The sequence below is a fragment of the Rhipicephalus microplus genome, chromosome 6 (genome assembly GCF_043290135.1).
Source record: "Rhipicephalus microplus isolate Deutch F79 chromosome 6, USDA_Rmic, whole genome shotgun sequence".
In the NCBI taxonomy this organism is placed as follows: Eukaryota; Metazoa; Arthropoda; class Arachnida; order Ixodida; family Ixodidae; genus Rhipicephalus; species Rhipicephalus microplus.
The window spans coordinates 180,019,703-180,034,835 of NC_134705.1; the positions used below are offsets into that span (position 1 = coordinate 180,019,703).

A 15,133-nucleotide genomic window follows, 5' to 3' on the forward strand; every position below is an offset into this window, starting at 1 on the left:
AAGAATAAAAAAAACTGGCTGCACCATAGCCACTCCTTCGCGACCGTAACCAAGCCAAATCAAAGCGACTTTCTAGCGTTCGTAAACGTGCGCCGGTCGCATTGTAAGCGTAGTAGTGATTGTCGTCGTTGTTTTTACCACACCAGAAGTATCGTAGCGTGTGCGTTTTTCGGCGAGTGTCGCCATTCAACCAACGTCCGAGCTACTTTACGCCCACTCGTCTTTTTCACGGCATCGTTGAAGTCCTAGTTGCCGCTTGCCACACTACCAACATGTCGTGAGTGTTCTTTCCCTTTCATTTCGCTCGAATAGTCCTGAAATTCCACTGCCCAAATCTTACGATCTCTGTGTGTTCGAACCCTTCCGCCAGGCTCTTGCAGAAACCGAAGAGTGAAATGACTCCGGAGGAGTTGGCGAAAAGGGAAGAGGAGGAATTCAACACCGGACCCCTGTCGGTGTTGACTCAGTCCGTGAAAAACAACACCCAAGTGCTCATCAACTGCCGGAACAACAAGAAGCTCTTGGGGCGAGTGAAAGCCTTTGACAGGTGACCCCTCTTATTTTTTTTCTTTGACGTAATTCTGTCGCGGGACGTCCTAGCTGAGTAAACTGCCTAGCGGCTCGTTCTGGATTCTCGTGTTGCTTCGTTTCTGATGCGCAAACCCACACGCGTGTTAGCTACGCGTACTATACATATACCGTTCAAGTTGTGATCATATAGTCGAGCGCTGACTGAACGTTGTCGGCAGTGTGGTACAGTCAATGCTTTCTCGAAATCCCTCAAATCTTTCCACGATGCTACCCCATATCGCAGTGTCTATTCTCCCGGCAACCGGGATAATTGTTCAAAAAATTTCTCCCGGCAGTTGTGGGCTTTTTCTTTTTTTTTTTCGAGGTTTAGCACGTTTGTCAATTGCTAAGATAGCTAAAAAAATGATGGCTCCACTTACAGTCATCACTGTATCTCCCACAGATAATTTGTATCTCCCCATCTAGTAGGGCTCTTATTTTCTTGACATCAAGCATTCCTCGACTCGCAATAAGTCAACTTTCACATACAGACTCGTTTGTGTCGCTGGTTTCGGGTCAGAGACTTGAACATCCTGATAAATTTCGTCAAAAGATTCTGACATTGGCTGCTCAGCAAAATGTAACATTTAAGATAGCAGCAACAAACCTTCAGCGCTCAATATGCGTATTATTTTCACTTGCTGAGAAAACAGGTACTTCCGTTTCGGAGTATAAGCCAGCTAACATGACTGCCTTTCACAGGTAAAGGGCAGGCAAGCTGCGGATTTATGGCAGGAGCTTTTTGCTTAGGTTTTAACAGAGTGTAGCACATTCTATTCCTATTCGCAAAGTAGGCTTTCACAACAGTTTATTTTTCCTCAGTGGCAATACGATATGTGGGACTGACTTTAGCGGCTCCTCATTGGCCCAACAGAGGCATCCGAGACTGGGAATGTGCAGTGCCGTAGCAAATATGCCGTCGCACTGGTCGTGGGAGTTAATCATTCATTTGCCTTGGCCATGTGCATTCCCGAGAGCCCTCATTTCCAACATCAACTTGTGGCCGACCTTTTTTGAAGTTACGGGGGCAGAGTGTCTGCAACACGTTACTGTGCAGGGAGATCAGCTGTGCTTGGCAGTGCTTGTTATCTTCTTGAAACAAATAATGAATCCCTGTGCATAGAAACCACGTTTTGCCGATTGGCTCTCATATGTCACGTGACTAACTGCCGGGGGGAGGGAGAGAAGAGGAAGAACTGGCATATACTGTCTTCATTTTACAACTTTTTTCCCTTTTTTTTTTTTTTGTTGCAAGCAATAGTGCAGTTAATGTCCATACGAGACTATATGTTCTCTTGGTCAATCCTCCAGAGTGGGTATGAGCCATGTATTCTAGGCTACAGACAAACAAGCTGCGGGACAGACTGGACAGGTGTGGCCTAGCGTGGGTTAGGTTAGCTTAGGTCAAGTTCTCCCGGTTGCCGGGAGAATAATAAAAAAAATTTGCCCGGCAGTTAGTCACGTGACAAGTGATAGCCAATGGGAGGCGACTGTCGGGAGAAATTTTTATGAACAATTATCCCGGTTGTTGGAAGAATTAACACACCCTTCTTATATAATGACTCTTGCTTGCTACTTGAGTGCTCTACACCCCATGAAATCGAACCCACCAGAACCTTGAAATAATGTGTTACTAATCCGCCTGAAATGTTGGTGTGGAGTACCTGAAAACCGTCAAGGGACTTGTCGAAATTGTGAAATACGTATATGCCCGCATGTGTGCATTCTGGCTGTACAAATTCGTAACATAGAGCATTATAATGAGGGCCAGCAAAGGAGCACCTAAACCAAGGTTTTGGACTAGTAATAACCGTATGTTTCCTTGGACTAATGTGGGATAGGCAGTGGTGGAAGTGCTGCTCCAAACTGTGATTTTTGTCAGTAACTGCTCCAAAATGGAGCTGGGAAACGAAAAACAGTGAATTTCTATCTTGTTACCATTTATTGAGCCTAAACAAAAGCTGGCCGTATACAAGCATATTGACATCTACATGCTACATCTGCTAACATTGTGAATATATATATTGTAGTGAAAAAGATGATATATATATCTATATATATATATATGTATATGTCTGACTGACTGACTGTTTTTCTGAAATGTGTGTGAGTTCAGTTCAGCATCATAATGATTACTAACTGCTCCTGTGACGACTTCGAAGCGTGAATGATCACATTTATTACTTCATCAGCTTTGAGCTCATTCATGTCACAAAGAATGGCATTACAAGTCTATAGCTCATTTAACTTGTACTTTTACAATTTTCAAGGCTGGCTGTTTTGGTGAAATATGGAAGTAACATGCAGTACTCGTACCGATTATAGACTGTTGCATCGGCAATAGTTACACGTGGCAATGGCTGCTTTTAAAATTCGGTGCTCAGCTTTATCGCCTTTATATGATATATGCCACAAGTTTTGTTATTCAAATGTAGTTAGCTCATCTTACTTAGTGTTTAGTGACTATTAATCTGCTTATTTATATGTTTCATGCTATTTCAAGTGATTATTGTATGTGCTGTATGTTTGATAAGTCTTCATGTTTATAAGAAGCTCAGATGATGCTTCAACCTCCAGGAGTCGTTCGGAATATTTTGCCATCTGCTCTGAAAACGTCAATAGTTGCTCCAACCAAGCATTTTTTTTTGCTTCGTAATCTGCTCCAAAAAAATCAAAATATTGCTTCCATCATTGGATAGGGCAATTGGAGATTTTGTGGAAAGGTGTAACTTTTGAAAGCTTTCACTCTATTGTTGATCGAACTGCCTAGCGTAACCGAAGCTGCTGTTAGTACAGCATGCATTTCTTACACCTTTGATTGCTATCAGGTTTTATCCTGATGAATTGCTTGATCTTGATTGGCTCCTTTGTGCAAGCTGCAGAAGCAAGCCAATCACTGTTGAAAAATTCAATACCAATCAAGCTTAATTGCAATCAACAGTGCGCCATGTAAAGTCAGTATTAGCCTTCAAATAAATGTTTTCTCTTTCTCTGATAACCTGTGTTTTAATAATTTTGGAAATGCTCTCCTAAAACACTTTGGATTTTTAATGCAGAGTAAAGTATATTGCATGGAAGCTGCACATTTTGATCCGAAAGCTAGACATTTTACTTTCATAGCAGCTGGGCTCTAGTATGGAGGTAGTTGTACACGCTGGCTGTGTGTGAAAGTGTGGCTGATTTTCCATACGGACATTGTTTATTACGTTAAAAGTGTACTGACACCAATTTTTGAGGCTGAGTTTACTGCGCCATACAAATATCCTCTATGGGGATTGCTCCGGGCAAGTGTGATGTTCAGCAAATGCTGATAAAATATTTCATTTTGATTTTAAGGTCAATTTTCACATGACACTCTAGCATGCCATCGCGCTACAGTGTCAGTTCTACTGACTTCAGGCACTGGTATGGCCACTTGGGATTTCATCCGTTATCCAAAACTACCAAGCGGCTGCTCGTGCATCACAAGCGCACCACAGAGCGTATTGGCCGGGAAAATGTTGAGTGTTCTCTGTGATAATGTGACAAGCAGGTCTTTGTTGTGACATAAGAGCATATTGGGAACCGAAAGAAGCATTTGAAAATGTGATTAAATTTTCAGGACACGCTCACATTTACTTGCACATTTTCTAAACTCTAGAGGGCTTGTCTTTTTATTTGCTGCAAAACAACGGCTCTGGAATATTTTTGTGTTGGTACCCTTTTGAAGAGAGACTAAAGTGAAACAATCCATCGTCATAAACTGTACTCTAAAAACTCTAGTCTCTTCAATTTCATCAAAGTAGGTTTGTATTGATAGACGAGCACATCAAGGTCAATGTTTAATTTGAAAAATTCACACTGAAATTGACATGAATTTCAATTCATTTTTAGTACTTTGGTGGCACTGCCCCAAGGAAATTTTCTGAAACTTGGTATGTTAAATAGGGTAGATAATGTACTTCGTTTTTACCAATGAGGAATTGCGTAGGATCTAGTAAGTGCCATCAAAATTTACGACATTGCAAAGTTTGCTGTGAGAATTTCCAGGTAGAATTTCTGCCCGCATTTTCTTTTAGCGCGTTTTCTCGCTTACCAAGTTTCTTCTTTCATCTTCTCGTGGCAAGCATGACGATTTGGGATTTGTCAAAGAGTGATTTACGAATATGAGAAAAAAATGTTTTTTTTTCTCTGGTGGCCCTTTAAACATGTCATCGTATCACTGATGCAGGCATTGCAACATGGTTTTGGAGAACGTCAAGGAGATGTGGACTGAGATTCCCAAGACGGGGAAGTCCAAGAAGAACAACCCTGTCAACAAGGACCGCTACATCTCCAAAATGTTCCTCCGGGGGGACTCCGTCATCCTGGTCCTCAAGAACCCACTGGCTGCCACCAAATCGTGAATAAGGAGCGTGGTGTATCACGCTACATCATTTTTCGCAACATCTAACGCATCTTTGTTCTATTTGTGAGGAACATACAATTCAAGTCATTGCTGCAGGCACGGTCTTTGCTTGTGATCATTAAAGAACACGTCTACGAAACTGGTAAGCCTGTTCAAAGTACTTACTGCATTTATCTGCCGCGCTACATACGGAGACAAGGGCATCTCGCGTGTTGTAGCAGCTTTACGAGAAAGCTTGAATTAGTGTTATAAGGCAACAACGAGAGCCACCTAACGTACCAAACATGAAAAGTAGAACAGGGTGGCTGTTACTACTCACATTTTGTGTTCTGACAATATGTGTGTGGGCTTTTCCGTTTTTTTTTTTTCGAGGTTTAGCACGTTTGCCAATTGCTAAGATAGCTAAAAAAATGATGGCTCCACTTACAGCCGTCACTGTACCTCCCACAGATAATTTGTATCTCCCCATCTAGTAGGGCTCTTATTTTCTTGACATCAAGCACTCCTCGACTCGCGATGAGTCCACTTTCACATACAGACTCGTTTGTGTTGCTGGTTTCGGGTCAGAGACCTGAACATCCTGGTAAATTTCGTCAAAGATTCTGACATTGGCTGCTCAGCAAAATGTAACATTTAAGGTAGCAACAACAAACCTTCAGCTCTCAATATGCGTATTATTTTCACTTGCTGAGAAAACGGGTACTTGCGTTTCAGAGTATAAGCCAGCTAATATGACTGCCTTTCACAGGTAAAGGGAAGGCAAGCTGCGGATTTATGGCAGGAGCTTTTTGCTTAGGTTTTAACGGAGTGTAGCACATTCTATTCGCAAAGTAGGCTTTCACAACAGTTCATTTTTTCTCAGTGGCAATACGATACGTGGGACTAACTTTAGCGGCTCCTCATTGGCCCAACAGAGGCATCCGAGACTGGGAATGTGCAGTGCCGTAGCAAAGGTGCTGTCTCACTGGTCAAGGGAGTTAATCATTCAGTTGCCTTGGCCATGTGCATTCCCGAGAGCCCTCATTTCCAACATCAACTTGTGGCCGACCTTTTTTGAAGTTGCGGGGGCAGAGTGTCTGCAACACGTTACCGTGCCAGAGAGATCAACTGCGCTTGGCAGTGCTTGTTATTTTCTTCTAACAAAACGAATCCATGTGCATAGATACCACATTTTGCCAATTACAGAAACAAAACAATGAAGTAAAATTTTACAGCAAAGCTGTTAAGCTTTTCATTGTGCTGCAATGTGCAATCAAAAATCTTGCTTACCTACGACATCACTCAGCATTGCACGAATATGCTTAGTCAAGCCAGTTAGGCCAAGCTATGAGCTAATTGAGCAAGCTAATTGAGCTCTTTATAATTAAGACTATGTAAATAAACTAGGTTCGCCACAAGCTCCTCTGTCAATGCTCGTTCACAAATGTTATCCCACAGCACATCATCCTCAGTGCCATCAAGCACGTTTGAGATGAAGCATTTTTTTTTTAATGCGCGGCAAACAAGCGCCCCGGGAATGCAGGCCCAAGCCTCGACTATCCACAAGCACAGCATCGCTGGCAAAACCCGTTTCAGCCGTCTGGCAAGGATCACTAGTGGTTCTGTGGACCTCATCCACTGCGCGTACTGGTGCTTGACGTGGTCCTTAAATGGCATATTAAGGCACACATCAAGCTGCTGCAGATGTGATGTCATCCCTCCCGGGATGACGACGAGCTTGGTGTGGGAGTCGCGCAGTAGTCGCTTTATGGAGTCGGTCAGGTGACACCGAAACCCGTCGAGCACAAGCATCGAAAGGAGCCCCAGCAGTGCTCCGGGCCGTCAACACCACACGGACTTTATCCAGTCAAGCACTAGCGATTCATCCATCTACCTGGCAATGTACAACGACATTTTTTGGGAACTTCTCCCCTTTCAGCAGCGTCTTCGTTTGAACACCATGTAGAATGGTAGCTTGCAACCGTCTGCAGTGCAGAACAACATTACAGTCTTCCGCGTTTTTTTCTTTCTTAGTCAATCGCATGATAACTTGCCCTGGAGCCTATCTGATGCACCGTCAGCGCCGAGAGCATATATACAGGTAAACCGGAGTTTGATCCTCGTTGCCGATCTGGCCCAGCTGAAAAAGGACGGCGCATGACTAGAGACACCCAATGCTTGCTTGCTTTGAAATCTTCCGGCGGAATGCCTTTGTCTCGAGTGATCTCCCTTGCCTTCGCTTGCAGCGGCTCGACGTTATCAGAGAGAAGTAGAGCTCGCTGCTCCCGCACAAAGTCTGCAAGTTCTCTTTCTATGTAAAAAATCGCTCCATTTTTTAGTCCGCGGAAACTTTTCACTGGCCGCTGCAAGCAAAGAGGGCGTCCTTCTGCTTCAGCCAACCGTCAACACTCTGCTCGTTGACTCCGAACCGTCGCTCCGTGGCACAGTTGCCAATGGTTTCGCAGCTGCAACAACTTTTGTTTTAAAAGCAGCCGAGTACTGCCTGCACAGTGCTGACGGCGTAAAATTGCAGGAGAGAAATTGTGGCTGCCGTTATGGGTGCAAGCAAAGGCCACTGATCACTGTTGCACGCGTGGGTCTGTAAGACTAATGCCTGCTACCGCAGCTAACACTACTTAGCACCGAACGTAGATGCGCACAAACACTTGACGATGATGATAGCACCATACTATGCCGGAACCAAAGCTGAATTTCGGTCGAAAATTTTTGGGACCCGCATACAATGTGGGGCCGAAATTTCATACCTTAAAATTTAGAAGAAAAAAAAAAAACCCGGGCTATACGTGGGCTTTTATGGTAACTTGTTTTTCACAGTTCTTTGGACCTGTGGCGAAAACATTAGATACATTGCACAAAGGATGAATTTATCTTCCTGCAAAACAGCTGCACTGTTCCTTAGCCTCGGATGTGCTGCGTACGACTGCGGCCGACCACTTCGGTGTGGAGGCACTCCTATGTTCAATGGCTCTGTTGACGTGCCGCTATCGAAAGCCAATGACCAAAGTATTGCTTATCCTAGATTGAAATGAATACAACGAAAAATAAATTGTGCATGCATTTAAAGCCTATGATTTGATTGTTTATGTGAAAACTGGCTGCAGAATAATTCAAAAATTTATTGAATGTTAATTAACATTAATTGCCTCACCTCACACTTAACATGTTATTCATTATCTTTCTTGCAGTGTAACATTGAGAGCCTTAGAATTAAGCTGTCCGAAAATGACACCTTTGCAGGCAGTCTCATAACTCACACCAGAAGGAACTGTGCACTTGTTTTCATGTGTTTATTTTAATGACTGAGATAGAGCAAAAAAAAAACACCGATTAATGAACTGGACGTTTCTTTTTTATTATTGAAAAACTTCACTCCCTCTCGGCGATGGCAATCAGGTGCGCGTCGACCTCTTGCTCGGTGAGCACACGGAAGTTCGGGTTCTCCTTGGACACGACACCCACCTCCAGCTCCGATGGCTTCAGGTCGGCCGACAGAACACTCGACAGGGCACTCAGGGCAAGCTGTTGAAAGAACACAACAGAAAGCTCCGTGTACACTCGCAGGAAAAAAAAAATCGCTTTAATCTACAATAGCAGGTCACAATGGTGCCAAAGTGCCAACAGTGCTTTCAAAGGGCCAACTGGCAAGAATGCGTGTTTAGATCCTGGTGGAAATTAAACAAAAAGAAACTGTAATTATGCCAAAAAATTCAAGCATCCTTTTACAATGCAAGTCAGCAAAATTTATATTTTTGAAATCATGTTTAAAAGTAGTCCAAGGCAGTACAACATGCAGCATAGCAGAAAAACCTTGAAGCTTGATTTTGGAGTCGTCCACTTTGCTGACCAAAATTAGTGTTCGAATGTTTAAGGTTGCAAGAACAAACCTCTTAACTCTCCATATGCGTATTATTTACACTAGCTGAGAAAAAGGTACTTGCATTTCAAGTGTGAACCAGCTAAAATGACTGTGTTTCACAGGCGAAGGGCAGGCATTCACGTATATTATCTATCCCCACTCTAATCTGTTGTGCTGATGAAGTATAACAAGCTGAATGCCGAGTTTCAGCACGCGTTCACGAAGTGCACCCATACTTAGCAAACTGCTCAACACCAAGTTATGCCACAGAAAGTATATAGAATGTTATTAGCAATAGTAATTGTAATATAAATGGGAAGAAGCGTGGACAAAAAGGAACTTGCCGCTAGCTGATATCTCGTATACCTTCTTTATACTACATCACCCGTATTTTCCTTGGCATCATTCTTAATCTTCTAATATTGTGTATAATAAAGAAAAACAAGCCGTTACACGTTCACTTCTTTCCTTCATTCATAGAAAGGGTCTTGTTCTGGCAGACTAGACGCCTTCAGGTAGCACGCGAGGGATCATTGTTTAAATGTTAGCTCTTAATAAGATCACGTGCTACGTGACGCCAACAGGCAGAAAAGGTGTTTCACACTTACCATCATGGCTAATAGTGGTGTTGACTTACACTCCCAGGTTTAAACGCACATACTATACTATACCAAATAAAGTAGACATGTGGGTGACTGATGGCACAGCGTCAGACGTGTTATTCAAAGGTCGCAGGTTTGGTTCCTGCCCACTGCAAATTATCTTGTCTTCCACTTTTTGTTTTCTTCACATTTACATTGCAATAACAACATCCCCAATATTTTCTTGAGAATTTATCATTCTAATCAACATTGTGCCTAACAGTATTCCAAACGAAACATGTGTGACAATGTTTACAACACAGACATGGAATAGGCGCTATTGACCTATGCAAATGCAACACTGCTGCTGAACGATGCACTCTTTTTAGGGAAGAAACCCTGACAGCTGCAGAGGCATGCGGCGCGCGACTGCAAGTGATTACCCATACTCAGCACAACCCCGCCGCATGAAACATCAAATCCTGCAAAAACCGGCTGATGTGCCACACGAGGGGGCTTGTACCTGTATAGTTTCACTGGAGTCATAGTCCTGGCGTTTCTTGAACTTCTTCTCGAGGTAGCTGTTGGCTTCCGTCTGTTTGACGCCAACGCTGGTGGCCCGGTAGCCGCAGTAGTACCCGGCCGGATCCGCCTTGTAAAGCTGCGGCCCTTGCTCGGGATCGTAGGCAATCAACATCATACCTGCAAAGGACAGGCTAGCCGTAAGCATGTGCGCCTCTTACCCCTGCATTCATAAACACTCCTTGACTTGCCAGTGCCTTCAATGCAGCGTGTTCGTGCTGCCTTGGCACTGCCTAATGCAGCACATTCGAAACTCATTTGTGCAGCACTGAAGGTGGTGGCAAGTCGAATTCAAGCCAAGTGCCTGTTTGAATTCAGGGTTTAGTCACTCACTGCAGCCAAGGGGCCTCATCTCAGCGTTTTGCGTGTACACCTGCGATATGTCGGCTACGCGGCGACACAGCATCTCAACCGGAATCGGATAGCCGTACTTGTGTTTCCAGTTGGCCGCCTCGTAGCGGGCTCGCTGCACCTGGGACTGGCCGTCGGCTGCGCAACATGAAGTAAAACATTTAGTAGGAGGTACATCGCTACCAAAAAAAACTCCAGCTCCACCCACAGAACACTATCGCTCTTGCCCTTCATGTGTGACAGACAGCTGTACTAGCTGGTTTCCACTAAATCCGTAAACACTTTTTCCTGAATGATGTAATTAATGAGCATATAAATAGTTAAACATTGATTACTATATAAAACAATAGCATGCAAAACTGGGCTTGTTGGTTGACCGTGATAAAGCAGTGCAAAAAGATGGAGACATCAGAAATGAAATTATAAAACAGCAAGTGCTTCACAGGGGTACTTCACAAGGGTAATGTCCTTTGGATGACACCTAATCATAGTGTTGATAAGCACAATAACAATTTTACTGAATACGTGTTAAACACCAGCTTCTATGAGACCTTAAATACTAACAAGGTATCCACCTTTGATGTAGACAACCCTGTACAGTGCAGAAAGAAATGAAAACGGCTTAGACGTGTTTCCACACTCAACGTCAGTTCACGTAAGAGAGAAAAACTGGCCGTCGGCCACACAGGAAGGGGGGGGGGGAGGGGGACAGGCTTTTAGCGAACACTTTGCATAGGCGTCTGTGCTACCGCAGCAGCACACAACGTGGCACTGACAATGAGGGCCTTGGCAGACTCACCGACCACTCCCGTCATTACACAACCGATTCCCTCGGTCAGCTGGTACAGGTGAGTCACGCTGGAAGGCTCCAGCAGCTTGTCCTGGCGAAGAAAAAAATTCGGCGCTCAATGCAGTGGCATTCCTAGTCTAATCATACACTAATCCTGTGGTTAAATGGGCACTAGAGAGGAATAATGACCTGGTTTAGATTGACAAACTTTCTTCACAGAGCTCAAATGCCATATGTTTCAATATCAAAAGTTCAAAAGAGCATAGAAAATCATGGTTTAAATGTACTTGTTATTGATTGGAAGCTACGTAGGACCCCGTAAACACATTAAAATTTTTTATGTCACGGTGTTTGGTGCAGGAATCTCAAGGTGGAGTTGCCACCCGCATTTTCTTTTCGTGCGTTTTCTCACTAAGCGTCATCTCGCGGTATTGGTGGCGAATTTGGGATTGTGAAATTGTACTTTACTAATACACGAAAATTCGTTTTGCTGTTTAGTGTCCCTTTAATTCAGTACTAAATCCTCCACTAATGTTGTTCTTGTCTCGAACTTGGTGTAGTTCTAATTGCTGCGCTTAATGCTGTTTTCCTACCGACAAACCAGAGTAAGTGCATAGCAGAGGAGACCCAGCAATTCTTTCGGCAATCATGCTTGCACCCTCTGTTGTGTTGTGTAGGTGTCAGCCGGATGTATCAGATTTTGGGCAAATTACTGCAATTAATATTTTCGATTATTTGTGCAGTTTACATTACTTGAGACTTGGTTAGTTGATTTTGCGCGGGTTTCGAGCGTTGTCAGCCTTGTTTTTAGGCCTGTATTGACCCAAAAGTGCTTAAGAAAACAAAACAAAGGCACCATACCGAGGCCATTCGCGCTACAAGGATTGTGAAACGACATACCGGCACTTTCTTCTGTGTGACCACCACGGCTGTGTCGACACCCTTGACTCCGATTGATGTAAGCGCCCCCTGGTTGATGGCCTTGAAAGCATACTCTGCACGGACGACGAATTACACATTGAAAATGCGCCTTTTTTTTTTTTTTTTTTGATCCAGTTAGTCAAAAGGCAAGTGGATAGGTGGGTGTACACCTTGGTCAATATGTGTGGTTGGGACAAGAGACAATGACGGGAGTGACACAAACACAGTTGATGCCATGCTTTGTGGAAAACATTGCGGACATCAGCAACATTAGCTCTCCTCCTTCGGCTTGCCTATTACTGCCTATAATGGCACCAGTAATGATGAGGGAGCACACGGGGACGTAAGCTCATTTTTCATTGCTGCTGGGAGAGCTAGGGTGCAATCGTGGAACAATCCATTTCCTTTTCCTATGCATTTCGCCGCTGTTAGCCGTCTGTCAATGGTCGAGGCACGCCATTAGCCACCTTCAATTGCCTTAGCCGTCGACGCTCCGACCAATGACATAGAAGAAAGGAATAGAATCGTTCTGCGATTGAACCGCTATTTCAAAAAAAGGGGGACATGCCCTTTCTTTTTCGGCACTGCCCTGCTGACACGCACGGTTTGTAAGAAGATAATCATTAATTGTGCATGGTTCCATCGACAAAACGTGCTTTGCATAAACTGGTTTACTCTATTTGTAATGTGACCATTCAAGGGATTTCAAAAAAGCCTCTCAGGGACCCTCTCGAGTCGGAATCTCAACGATTCTGTTGAACTGTCTCATTTTCATTACATTGCAACTAACAGTACGTCTTTTCACATGTACTGATGGGCTAGTTGGTGAGCCATGATCTTTTGAAGAAGCAGCGCACAGGACAGACAGACAGACAGACAGAAAACTTTATGAGGATACAATAACAAAAATGTGCACACACAAAGGACGCAAGCGCTTGAGTTTGCGTCCTTTATGAGTGCGTGTTTTTGTACCCTTCTGTGTGCTGCTTCTTCAAACAACAGTTTTCATGCAGTTTTTTTTGTCGTTTTTTTAACAGCGACGCTGTTAAGGTCTTTTTGAAAGCCAACAGCTTCTCAGTTTCATAAGATTTTTTTTTTTTTTTTCATCTACTGACATTTTGTGAAGTCTGCTTTCTGGCTAGTCCACAACCGAACTTTATTCGGGACATCTGGCACTACTGGGCAGTGATGTTTACCACCACTACCTCTGGGCCACGTACCTTTATTTAGTGAACTTCATTCGAAAATAACAGTTACAGAACCGTTGACCTAACGCTCCAGCGGCATCATCGAAATCACTTAACCATGTGAGTAATGCCGGCTTTAGATCGTACGCTCCCATCAGCGCAATGTACATTTGAAGACAAACAATCAAGATAATTTATATCTTGATCCCGAAGAATGAGCACTGTCTATCTAGCGTGTTTTTATCGATATTCGAGCACGTAACTTTTTCAACTAACGAAAAGTGCGCGATGTAAAATTACCAGCATGTCACGAGAAAAAAAGAGCGAGCACTATAGATAACTACCATTATGAGAAAAAAAGACAAGCAGAGACGAGCGTAAAGTGTCGCAAACCAAGCTTAGACTTCTCGAACGGTATTCCAGGCTTCTGACAAGCAATAACTGCGGTAGAGTTCCGTGGTTACCGGTGGGATCGGTTGCGAGCAGAGAGGTCGTCTACGCACCTACTTGGTACAGCCTTCCTTCAGGCGAGAAGATTGTGATGTGACGGTCAAACCCGGCGCTCGTTCCCCGTGCCATGATGACGCTGCATTTGAGTATTTCGAGGGTCAGAATTCACTGCGAGTTCCCTCCATGCAGAGCAAGGCGCGGAAGAAAGTCTACTAGAGTGACTCTATGTTACGCTTTTTTGATCGCTACTCACCACTGGCCGGTCAGTAAAAGCGAAGGGCGTTACTAGCAATGCTAAAACGATTCCAGGGATGCCAAAACTACAGGCTTGAGTACAACCGGGAAGAGAAAACGCGACCGTTTTTGGCTGTGGCTGACGTTGGCTCCGGCTTGTCTACAATTTCAGCAAAGTCAAACATCTAAAAGATGGCGATGATGACGTCATTTACGTCTCGTAAAGTAGGCAAAATTTTGTTTATTTTTCAGAAAAAGCATATAAAAAACTTTAAAAGCGTGTTGATTTTGTTACATCATAGCTTGTAATAATGTAAACCGTTTTTAAATATTGCCATGCAAAAGTGTGATCTCAAAAATTAGCATCAATCACCCACAGAAGTAGATGTCGTTTTTTTGTGCAAGCGACAATAGCTTTATTTTTTTGCTTTTAAATGTTGTAAAAACAAGAATTTAGCAGTCAATATTGTTTTTTCACACAACTGCTTGTTGACGTAGTTAAACAGTAGATTGCGATGAAAAGTAGCGTCAAAGTTTGTGCAGTGGCTAGATTCTGTACCAATCTACAACTAGCGCCACTATATTTTTTAATGAACAGTGTCGGGCTTGGAGTGGGGTGGCTAGATTGAAAAGGTGTGAAAAGCGGGCTGTGTTTCTCTTACCCAGAAGCGCAGTCTTGCGCAATATCTCCGCTAGGCCAAAACATAGCGTTAGAGTCGGAGGCACTGTCAGCTAACATGGGGAAGAGGGTAGTGTAGGCAACTGCGACGGGAGCTTCGTCGGCGGTCCAGGTGTTCTGCGGGCGTTCCACGTGGTTTCACGAGTACTTTGTGCTAGTGTGCATTATGCAGGGACCGTGCTTGATGTCTGGCTCTGCGGTTCAAGGTACGGAACATACACGGCAAAGGTGTCACTTATTCATGCCCCGGCATGCTGACCGATTTGCAGTTCGGAAGCTTTTTTTTTTTTTTACAGATTTTTTTATTGTGGGGCCAAAAAGAAAAAAAAGTATATGGGAGTACCCCGACTCGTACCACAAGTATGCAAAAGAAAATTCGGCCATTTAAAAAAAAACGCACTCACATATCTTGACTCAAGTTAAATGTAGAGAATCCGAACAAGTGCTGCATGCAAGCGTTTTTATGCGCGTGTATGACAAATACCAGAATCTAAATTACTAAATGCTTTAATTTTAGAGCTCTTAAAGATCTGAACAATTGCTTG

The 15,133-nt window shown here is 43.6% G+C and overlaps 2 protein-coding genes across 2 annotated transcripts; one reads left to right on the plus strand and one right to left on the minus strand.

Moving 5' to 3' along the window:
- Positions 1 to 87: 87 nt before the first annotated feature.
- SmD2 (small ribonucleoprotein particle protein SmD2) lies at positions 88 to 5,103 on the plus strand. The gene is made up of 3 exons (XM_037418467.2): positions 88 to 277; positions 371 to 547; positions 4,781 to 5,103. Exons 1-3 carry the CDS (start codon positions 273 to 275, stop codon positions 4,953 to 4,955), a joined length of 357 nt encoding a protein of 118 aa, XP_037274364.1. The 5' UTR covers positions 88 to 272; the 3' UTR covers positions 4,956 to 5,103.
- Positions 5,104 to 8,284: 3,181 nt separating this feature from the next.
- LOC119167053 (proteasome subunit alpha type-6) lies at positions 8,285 to 14,066 on the minus strand. The gene is made up of 7 exons (XM_037418466.2): positions 13,929 to 14,066; positions 13,729 to 13,811; positions 12,018 to 12,112; positions 11,127 to 11,208; positions 10,310 to 10,465; positions 9,918 to 10,096; positions 8,285 to 8,476 (listed from the first exon to the last, which is right to left on the minus strand). Exons 2-7 carry the CDS (start codon positions 13,802 to 13,804, stop codon positions 8,324 to 8,326), a joined length of 741 nt encoding a protein of 246 aa, XP_037274363.1. The 5' UTR covers positions 13,805 to 13,811; positions 13,929 to 14,066; the 3' UTR covers positions 8,285 to 8,323.
- Positions 14,067 to 15,133: the final 1,067 nt, after the last annotated feature.

Excerpts from the sequence above, each read along its gene's own strand:
- SmD2 (XM_037418467.2), top strand. Across the intron at positions 548-4,780 it reads CGAGTGAAAGCCTTTGACAG|GCATTGCAACATGGTTTTGG; the intron begins GTGACCCCTCTT and ends TCACTGATGCAG.
- LOC119167053 (XM_037418466.2), bottom strand. The coding sequence starts at position 13,804 with ATGGCACGGGGAACGAGCGCCGGGTTTGACCGTCACATCACAATCTTC. Across the intron at positions 10,466-11,126 it reads TGTAATGACGGGAGTGGTCG|CCGACGGCCAGTCCCAGGTG; the intron begins GTGAGTCTGCCA and ends CATGTTGCGCAG. Across the intron at positions 10,097-10,309 it reads GATGAGGCCCCTTGGCTGCA|GTATGATGTTGATTGCCTAC; the intron begins GTGAGTGACTAA and ends TGTCCTTTGCAG.